General features: G+C 46.4%; 1 protein-coding gene across 1 annotated transcript; it reads left to right on the plus strand.

Moving 5' to 3' along the window:
* Nucleotides 1–580: 580 nt before the first annotated feature.
* Id4 (inhibitor of DNA binding 4) lies at nt 581–3,098 on the plus strand. Its single transcript, XM_006995672.4, has 3 exons — nt 581–1,453; nt 1,811–1,869; nt 2,453–3,098. The coding sequence occupies exons 1-2, from the start codon at nt 1,013–1,015 to the stop codon at nt 1,853–1,855; spliced, it is 486 nt and encodes a 161-aa protein (XP_006995734.1). The 5' UTR covers nt 581–1,012; the 3' UTR covers nt 1,856–1,869; nt 2,453–3,098.
* Nucleotides 3,099–10,781: the final 7,683 nt, after the last annotated feature.

Genomic DNA, 10,781 nt, shown 5'->3' on the forward strand with positions numbered 1-10,781 from the left:
GTGAAAGATGAATGATGATAGCAAGGGGGCGGGGGGGGGGGGTTAACACAGACAAATGAATCAACGTGCTTCTTGAAAGCAAGTCCTTCTGAAGACACTAGAATCTTAGGAACGGGTGCCTGGGAGATGAGCGCCCCACTTTGAAGAATGACAGGAGACCTGCGAGCAAGGCGTATAGTCTCTCAGCATCCTGGGCCCGTGGAGAACACATTCCAGCCAGCACATTCCCCTAGTTCTTCGCAGGAACTTCTCTCGGTCTCTTCCCCTCCCTCGGGCACTCTCCATCCTGGCTCGACTCCCACCCAGTTCTCATTTTCTCAGATCCCCTCCCACAGCGTTGACGGAATGGAGTGCCCTTCCCATTGGCCCGAGCGTCATTCCCCGAGGAGGCACTGGCCTCCTGATTGGCTGGTCACTCCAGACCCCCCGCCCATTTCACCCTCCCACCCACCTCCACCCCCCACCCCCGGGTTGCCCGGCGCCCCGCCCTCGCCACCTCCCTCCGCGCCACCGCCTGCGCGCTCAGCTCGCCCAAGTCCGGTTCTCCGGGCGACCCGGCCCGCGCGCTGGCCCCGCCCCCAGGGCGCGCGGCTCTACAAATACCGCTGCGCCGCGAGCCCGGCGAAGGCGTTGAGCGGGGAGGCGCGGTTGGGAGTCGTTACTTCGAGAGGGTAGTCGCCGGCTAGGGGAGTGCCGTGGCGGCGATCCACCCGAGTCGGAGCTCGGAAGGGAACGACTCAGACCAGGGTGGGCTACTTTATTTTTCTTCCGGGGCTTTTGATTTTTCTTGTCTTTTGCTGTGGGTCGAGTGTCGCTCACTGGGAACTGAGATCCGCTTGCCCAAACCCCGAGCGACCCTCTCCCGTCGATTTCTGAGGCTCGGGGTCGCCCAGTGCTGCGAGCGCGCCGGACGCACAGGCGAGGGGAGCAAAGCGCATCGCGGGCGGAGACCGGGAGCTCGCTCGACCGACCGCTAGTCCCCCAGCGGGTCTCCTCGCGCAGGACGCGCGCGATGAAGGCGGTGAGCCCGGTGCGCCCCTCGGGCCGAAAGGCGCCGTCGGGCTGCGGCGGCGGGGAGCTGGCGCTACGCTGCCTGGCCGAGCATGGCCACAGCCTGGGTGGCTCGGCGGCCGCTGCCGCCGCCGCCGCGGCAGCTCGCTGCAAAGCGGCCGAGGCGGCGGCCGACGAGCCGGCGCTGTGCCTGCAGTGTGATATGAACGACTGCTACAGCCGCCTGCGGAGGCTCGTGCCCACCATCCCGCCCAACAAGAAAGTCAGCAAAGTGGAGATCCTGCAGCACGTTATCGACTACATCCTGGACCTGCAGCTGGCGCTGGAGACGCACCCTGCTCTGCTGAGACAGCCGCCACCGCCCGCGCCACCGCTCCACCCGACCGGGGCTTGTCCGGTCGCGCCGCCGCGGACCCCGCTCACCGCGCTCAACACTGACCCGGTGAGAACCCTCGGCGGGCACCCCACCCCCACCCCTGGGCATAGCGAGGGCGGTGGGTGGCCCGGCGGCCAGATAGGGGTGGTCTCCCTTCTCCCAGGGAATAGCAACGGCTTCCCGGATCTCCTCTGGGAGCCGCCTGCTGGGCTAGGTGATCGCAAGTGCCGGTGCAGAAGCCGGTAGGGACCCGGAGCCTTGCGTTTCCAGGACTGTCCCTTGCAGCTCAGGGGGCTTCCCCAGCTTCGGGCTGGGGTGGGGACTCCGCGCGTCTGCCTAGTTTCCCAGGACAGCTCCCGGGCGGTGGCGACGGCGTTGTCTGCACACCCTAACCTTTCCCTTGGTGTTGGGTTGCTGTTCCAGGCCGGCGCCGTGAACAAGCAGAGCGACAGCATTCTGTGCCGCTGAGCCGCGCTGGCCAGGTGAGCGCTCAGGTCCCGAATTGGGTGGTGGATCACAAGGGTCGCACGTCCCCGGGGGCTGCTGGTGCCAGGCACCGTGACGATCTTTGTCTCCCAGCATTTCGGAGCGTAAATCCCCGTGGACACACACACACCTTCTCTGCCACCCAGTTAGGTAGGCAGTCCGCACTTGCTTTCCAACTCGGGGGTCACTCTGCCGAGGCTCATCAGCTGCTGTCCCCACCGCGTTCCTCTCGCTGTGACCGACAGGCTCGGCTGGTCTCCACTATCTCTGGGAGAGGGCACCCTCGTGGGCGTGGAAACTGCCCCAGTGTCCCGAGTTCTCCCAGCCCTCATCCCCAACAGAGCATCCTGACACCCACAAAGAGAGATGCGGGCAGAGCCCCCCAGAACACGTCCCCTGGCCTTCCCCGGCCCGCATTTGCCTCCTTGGCGCTTGGCTGAGCTGCGGGCTGCGGGTGTTGTCTGACCCGGCGGTTTGTTTTGGGTTGTTGATCATGCATGTCTTGAGTTTGGTCGGTGGCGCCAGTTAGTCTGCAGCGAGATGGTTCACACACCCCCTCTATTCATTCCTCTTCCACAGGTGTGCGGCCGCCTGAGCACGAGCGAGCCAGGAGCCCTAGAAAGGGAGGGCCAGAGCAGAAATTAAGAGAAAAAAGCCACCGGAGGAAAGGGAGAAAATACTTCAGCAATTCTAGAAACGTTGTCTCGTCTCATCATTCCAAGAGAGAGAGGAAAAAATAATAAAACTTTCATTCACTTTTAATTTTTTGCACGTTCACAAGCTTTCTCCGTACGTATTCTCTTTTGTTTCTTCTTTCATAACCGCTGTGAATTGTACATTTCTATGGTTATTTTTATCACCCTTTTGGAGGTGCAGTTAAACTTTGAAGCTTAAGTGTGACAAGACTGCTAAGTAGAAGACCAATAGTGAATCCCAACTTTAGAGGCTACATTGTGACGAGGGAACTGTTTTTGTTTTTGAAGCTTTACTAATATACCAGAGCATTGTAGATACGTTGTTTTACATCTATTGTTTAAAATAGATGATTATAACAGGGCAGGGAACTTTTTCCCTGCAAGAATGTTACATATTGTATAGATAAGTGAGTGACATTTCATACCCTGTATATATAGAGATGTTCTATAAAGTGTGAGAAAGTATATGCGCTTTAATAGACTACTGTAATTATAAAATATTTTTAATTAAATATTTTTTGTAAATATTATGTGTGTGTTTTTTTTAATCTATGGGAATGTTTCTTTTGGAAAATTATTTTTCAGCTCCCTTGCAGAGCTCTTAATATTTCAATGTGTTTTCTGTTTGGCCAGGCTGTTGATTTGTTTTTGGTTTTGCCCAGTCTCCAGTATCTGAGGCTCGGAAGGAACAGCTTTAGGTACTGGTCTTGCATGACTGCATGAGATGTTTAATCACAAAATAAACTCGTCTGAGTCCATCCAGATGTGTTTTCTTTATCCTAGATGGGAACCTTTGTATTTGAGATGTACATGTTGAAAACATACCTTATCAGTTTTTAAGTACAGGGTTTTATGGTGTAATATATAAAGAATTAAGTGTGTGGGTTTTTTTTCCTTTTGAACTGAGGTCAAAAAATAGATTGCGTGATTTCACATATAGGATGGAGAAATGCTTGGCTCTTTAAGGAGTCTACGGAATCTGCTTTTATCGAAGTGAAAATGCTTGTCGTTCATTTCACACTAAAGCATAATGTCATGAAGTTTCATATCTGTACAGATTATTTAAGTCATAGAAATGAAAGATGTTCTCTGCTTGCTACCAAAGGACAAACTCTTGGAAACGGACATTTTCTGCCCTCCTTCCTCCAAAGAATATTAATAGGCATCAGTAGAAGAAAAATAAAAGCATAATGGAAAATCCTTCAAGCAGGGATAAAAGTCGATCTTCAAACATTAACTTACGTAGACCAAAAATTCTGATGACCACATCTAGATTATTTTTTTATAAAAATGATTTTCACTATAGTGATGTCAGTTACCACTAAGCTCCTGTCCAATTTCATGTGATGTGTAACTTTTACATGTGAAAATTAAAAGTAGATTTATCTGTCTTGTACTGTGACTTCTGGTGTGATTTCTTTAATACCATAGAATTGATTTAGGACCCTTCCCTTCCGGGAAAGTCATATTTTCTAGGTGAGCTGTTAACTCCAGGGTTTGTGAACATCACACATTTAATGTAATAGGTATTTTACATACCAGTTAGATGGAATTTTTAGAGTGGGAGAATTAAGTAGGATTTAATTGGGTGCTTTGTAAATAGTGAACTGTGTGTAAACGTGGTCTGTTTGATTTTTAAAAGGAAAGGATTTGTTTCAGATTATACAAGAATAAAAGTATTATAGACCCAAGGGACTTTTTATGAAGTCCAAGTCAAACATTTATGGAGATATGAAATGTCACCGTCCCTAGCTGTCAGTTGAAGGGGTAATACCTCAACAGAAATGAACAGAATGAACATAAGCAGGTTAAAAATTAACCGAGGGTTTCTTAAAAACCTATGTCCTCCCTGCCACCACCATGCTTAGCCTTCATCTCCTTCCCCGGTCTGTGGTGTTTTTAGAATTTGATGTATCTGATGTTGAACCTTACAAAGTCGAAGGACTGCCTTTGGATGAGATTTGTGTTGATTTTTTTATTACTCATTCTTCTCACACATAAAGAGGAAAACACTAGACCACTGGTGGAATTCCAAATCTGAGGAATTCTAAGGATTGCGTTCTTTGTTATTAAGAAGGGCACAAGTCCTCCTTTTCTTCGGCAGTTTAATTTCAGAGGGACTGTATCACGTGTGCCCTTCCCTGGGACTCTGTGTTTGTCATGCCTGACTGCTGAACCTACCTAAGCTGCTAGGCAGAGTCTAAAGTCACATTGCTGGACTCTGAATCTTCAAGGAAAACAATTAGTATTTGGTGTTTCTGGTGTTAGAAGAGAGATTGGTGTTTAAATTTATAATTGAGCATACAAAAAACACCGAAAGAAAGGAGTTTGGAGATCCTGTTCCTGAGAGTTCGTATTTTTCCCTTGATTGCTTCAGTGGGCCAAGCAGCATTTGACATTTCTAAATACAACCACTGCCCATTAAATGACAAAAAAAAAAAAAAAAAATCTATGCAGTTGAAGATACCACATTCTATGAATATATTGCCTGTGTCCTAACCAGGCAGCCAGATAATAAAAACATTTTAAGTCTTTTACCCAGAAAAGTTTTACTTGTGCAAATATTTAGCTTAACAAAAGAAAATATCCTGGCATGTTTTTGGTAATTTGTAGAGTTTTATTGTATAGGCAAAACCAAAGAATAAGGTTCATTTAAAACCCAGGAAGGAAAATAAGTATCCATTTAGGATGTTATTCCTAAAGTTGTTAGAAAATCCTGGCGTCTCAGACATCTTATGATAAAGAAAACAATATATGCTTTTTCATTTCAAAGAACTGACTTTGGTGTTGTGTAATTCCTACTCAAGTTCATTGTCAAACTTTACTGCATTTTTAGAACTTTAAACAGTTTTTGATTCACCTTCCCCCAGCCTGTTGTATTAGATGCCTCCTGTACTAATAAATCAATCTTCACTGAGAAAAAGGATCTGAAGTTTGTGGTTTTTAATTGACTTGCACCAAGTTATGCAATTTTTCATTATCAGGAACATGTCCCTTGATGGATCGCCTCAATTATTTACCATGTTCCTAACCATGGGGTGAAAAATGTGTCTTTAAAACGGTGATGTGAACAGGAAGCAAGTCCCGATGTGAATGGGGCTAGCTTTCCTACCTGATGGTGTCTGTTAGGACAGGAAGGGGAGATGCTACACCCAAAGAAGGTGGTGCCCAGAGAAGACTAGATACAAAAAAAAAAAGAAAAGTGCATAATGAACACAGCAAGAAAACAGTTCACAGCGGTGCAGAATCGAATCATACTGCCTTTGCCTTTCTAGTTGGCACATATTAATTATATACATGTTAATCAGCCCACACAGCCCTTAGGTCTCCACAGGGCCAAGCACCCACCCTCCAGGCTTATGAGGAAGGGAAGCCTTCCCACTGCCTTTTGTTAAGTCCAGGAAATTAATTTTCGGCTTCTGAGTGAGTCTTAATAGGGCTGTCCTCAGTAGGCTTTAGACCCACATGACTTCTTTCATTATAAGCCATGATATTTTGCTAAAGTACTGGTTTTATTAATTAGAACCACTGCCCACAAGACTGTAAAACTGACTTTAGTTCCATCTCTACCTAGAACAAAATTTAGTGCATATGTTCAATGACAGAGACACTATTCACAAATGGGAACCAACTGATGGAGGGGTGACAACCTCAGGTCTCACAGGCTGCACTGGGAACACTGTAAAAATTCTTCCTAGTGTGTTTGCATTCAAGTTTACTTCCTATCCCAGTTCTTAAAAAAAGAAAGAAAAGGAAAGGAAAGAAAAGAAAAAAGGAAAAAAGTCTCTTAGTACTAAAACTTGGGCCTGGACTGCTTTACCAAAGGCCTTCTACACACACCCAAGCAAAGTGAGTGATGCAAGGCGCTGCCAGGATTGGGACAGAGGTAGAAAATCCAAGGTTAACTGGGAAAGGCCCTCTGAGTTCCTCTGACTCCATTTAAAAGAAAAAGGCAAACACCACTGTTTCTGAGTGGAAAAAACAAAATGTATTACCCAGATTTCATTAACTAAAATAAGACCAGAGAAGATTTGAACTTCAAAACATCTAAATAAGGAGACCCAAGACACTTTCTATATATGAATCCACTGGTGTGTGGAATTTTTCCCATAAGAAATTCCCTACTTCAGATGGGAACTTTCTACAGGATTCTATAAAAGCTCATAGGGAACAAAGATATTATCATTGACTTAATTAGCATTTTATAATTCTTCATGATATAGAATGCCAGTTGGCACTTCTGACATGCATATTAAAGTCAAACTTTATAATTATATCTTTTGTTCCAAGTTTTAATTCCCAAGGTATTAAATCTAATGGTTCTTCATACAGATCCATGTTTCTTAAATACTCAAATATCTTAAATATCTCTTGAATATTTTAAACATCTGCTGGAATATTTCCTTAAATATTAGCTTAAAAATACATAAGTTTTAGCAGGCAGTTGAGTGACTACAATCACGGCTGTGCACCACACACGGCAAACAGAGAAATGACTTTTGAAAGGGCCTTTTTCACTTGAAAAAAAAAAAAAAGCTATATGAATTTTCCTCCATTCTCTCCAGTTTGTAATTCCTACGATTGGTCATGTCCACAAGTTCTCACCCCTTTTCTTTCAAACCCCTCCCCACCCTGCTTGGACGACTCTAATCAAGCATGTCATATTTAAGCACAAGGCAGGATCAAAACAAAACAAAGGAACAGGTAAATGGATTATTGTGTTTAGAAAATCCCAGGACGCTGTTTGAACCTTGCAAGTAACCTCAAGAAAGATAAAGAGAAGGAAGATGTTCTCGTTTGTATGTCAAACATCAGAGAAAGCCCAGGAAACAGCACAAACCTTCACAGGCAAAGAGCAGCCACCCTCAGAAACCTGAGACATTTTCAGCCATGTTGAACCTGAGTCCCAGGTCGTAATGGAAGCAAAGGACGCTCCCTGAGGTTGAAGACCACCTCTGCCTTTTCCCCTATGGCCCCTGGTACCTTGTAAAGTATCTGGTGGAGTGAACCATGCCTCCTTCAGACGGCTTCACCCCAGGACTCTTATTCAGTCACCCTTTGCCCTTCCACGAGTGCTTCAAGCCACTGTATTGGCTGCTCTGTGGTCTGGTCCGTCCTGCCTCTAAGAAGCAATAGATTTAAATGTCTTCCCCAGACTTGATCTTCTGGTGCATTCCTTATCTTGACTGATGGAACCTCTCTACAGGTCAGAAATCTGAGAAAAGCACTTGACTCCATCATAAAAATAACTATAAAGCTCTCTCACAACCCCAGGCCAACCTCCCAGGATCTCTGCTACATCTGTTCATGGCCTTTCCATTTTGCATCTAGATTCAGTATCACCTCCTGAGCTCTCTCTCTCTCTCTCTCTCTCTCTCTCTATATATATATATATATATATATATATATATATATATATATTATTTTATTTTATGTGTATGGCCATTTTGCCCAAATGTATGCCTGCACACCACTTGCATGCCTATGCCCTGGAAGCCAAAAAAAAACAAAAACAAAAAACAAAACATGTCAGATCTCTTGGAACCAGAGTTATAGATGGCTGGGAGCTGCCATGTGGGTGCTAGGAATTGAACCCAGGTCCTCTGGAAGATCAGCCAGTGATCTTATCTCCTGAGCCATCTCTGCAGTATCATCTCCTGAACTCTGTCTTTTCTCTCTCTTCCTCTTTTTTCCATCACTGGTGAACGCAGCCACAAAGCTTGCCGACCTCTCTTCCAATGAGTTAATGTCCAGTTCCCTGGACCAGCATACCTGATCATCTGGGCACCAAATGAGTCATCTCCAGGCTGGGGATATCATTCAGTTGGTAATGCACTTCTCCAGCACGACAGAAGCCTGGGTGGAATTTACCACATAAACGTCAGCTCCACATAAACTGGGTGTAAACAGCTATTGCTTATATCCAAGGAGGTAGAGGCAAGAGGATTCTAGTTCAAGTTACACAGTGAATTCAGAACCAACCTGGGATACAGGAGATCCATGATGATGGTAATGATGACAGTGCTCGTTCCCACAGCCCTCTCTCCTCACTCCTGAGTGTCATTGCGCACACATTTTATGCTCCCACTGTACCTAAGATCTCATCCTGAATGTGTTAAGTTAGCTTATCTCTCACGTCTTGACAGAGTATGATTGATCCCTGAGTATCAGGGAGAGAACAGTCCCGGGAAAGCTACACCTGGAATGTGGAACTGTAAGGGTGGGGGCCAGCGGCACCTGCCCTGCCAGCCAAACCAGCTAAGTCAACCCGATCTATCTGTGTACCCTCTTCCATGCCTCCTTCCCTCCCACGCCGCATTTCCCCTGCCTGGACCCCCAGACTCCCAGGCCTGACTATTAAATTCCCAACTACCTTCCAAGATTCGGCTGCTAACCCTCATGGGGAAATCTTTGCTGCCTCTCCTCACTCTGCCAGCAAGTGCTACTCCTCATGCTATATGATCATCATTTTCATATTTTCATGTGACCATGTTCATGGTTGACCCCTGACCTTCCGAGAATTGCAGAACACAAGTGCTAGCTCTGTACCAGCAAATCTAGCAAATTCTTTGTAGCTCAAAACTGCAGAGGAGAGATTTTCATTATCTAAAAGCCTTTGGCTGCCTCCAACATGGGAAAGAGATAAGCGGTATGTTCTTGAGAATGAAGGAGCGTGGTCAGCCGCAGGCAGAGAGTTGGAGGGAGACATTGAGAAGGGGACATGAGAGGGAGGGCAGATCTGGCGTCCTACGTAGAAAAAAAGAGGCTTCACTGATTCAAGTTAGGATAAGCGGACAAAGTCAGTCAGTGCCTGGGCCGAAAATGCAAGGCAAGGAGGGGGATTACAAATGATGGAATGTGAGAGGTTTGGAAGCAGCAGGTCCCAGGGATGGGGGGTGGGGGGGTGGGGAGGGGGCGATCTCTCTCTGTCTCTGTCTGTTTCTGACTCTCTCTCTCTCTCTCTCTCTCTCTCTCTCTCTCTCTCTCTCTCTCTCTCTCTGTGTGTGTGTGTGTGTGTGTGTGTGTGTGTGTGTGTGTGTGTGTGTGTGTGTGTCTTGGCTTTCAGCCCCATGGATTTAAGTGTCATGAGACAGATCAGCCACTCCATAATCCTCATGAAGCGGTTCTCAAAGGACATGCTTGCTGTATGCCGAGAGAAGCGCTCACGGCCCCTGCTATGATCTAGATCCCCAAAAGGAGTGTGTGATTAGAAACCTGGCCTGTCTATTAGAACACACATCTTACTTTCCAGTGAAAAGACAGGGTGGTGGAGTCAAGCCCGAGACCAGGTTTCTCTGTCTCTGCAGCAGAGTGTAACCTCACTGTGGACAGTTTTCCTTCTACTCACCCCTGTGGGTTCTGCCATTCTCTACTCCAATCTACAGCTTATTTTGTGTTCTTTCCTAAGAAGGTGGGCTTTGAATCTTAAGCAAATAGCTGTGAAATGCTGGACTGATTTGTCTTTCTTTAAGAAAAGGAGACCAGCTGGGCGTGGCGGAGCAGCAGAGAGGAGTGGCATGCGCCTCTAATCCCAGCACTCAGAGGCAGAGTGAGGGGGAGGCCAGTCTGCTCTATATAGTGAGTTCTAGGACAGCCAGGGCTATGTAGAGAGACTGTGTCTCAAACAAACAAACAAAAAAAACAAAAAAACAAAAAAAAAGAGAAAGAAAGAAAGAAAGAAAGAAAGAAAGAAAGAAAGAAAGAAAGAAAGAAAGAAAGAAAGAAAGAAAGAAAGAAAGAAAGAAAGGGAAAAAGAGCAGAGATGAAGTCCTCAACAAGGATCAAGAATCTCCAGGGGGCTTTGGTGTGTGTGTGTGTGTGTGTGTGTGTGTGTGTGTGTGTGTGTGTGTGTGTGTGTAGGCCAGAGGTCAGCATGAAGTATCATCAAGGGTCTCTCAGCTCACCTATTGGCTAGATTGGGTTGTCAATAAACTCCAGAGGTCCATCTGCCTCTACTTTGCAAGCACAAGTTGTCTCGCCTGGCTTTTACAAGCATTCTGGGGATCTGAACTCAGATCTCCAAACTGAAAGTAGTTTAACAACTGGACTGTCTCCCCACTCCAAGAACTGCAAAGCTCTCTGGCAAGGGCCACTAGAAAGGATGGTAGTTTTTGATAAATGATGTCGGAATAATTGAATGTCCATATGCCCCACTCCCCAAGTCAATTTAGACCCAGAATTTATACATCTCACAAAACTTATCTCAAAATTAA

This window comes from Peromyscus maniculatus, chromosome 5 (assembly GCF_049852395.1).
Source record: "Peromyscus maniculatus bairdii isolate BWxNUB_F1_BW_parent chromosome 5, HU_Pman_BW_mat_3.1, whole genome shotgun sequence".
In the NCBI taxonomy this organism is placed as follows: domain Eukaryota; kingdom Metazoa; phylum Chordata; class Mammalia; order Rodentia; family Cricetidae; genus Peromyscus; species Peromyscus maniculatus.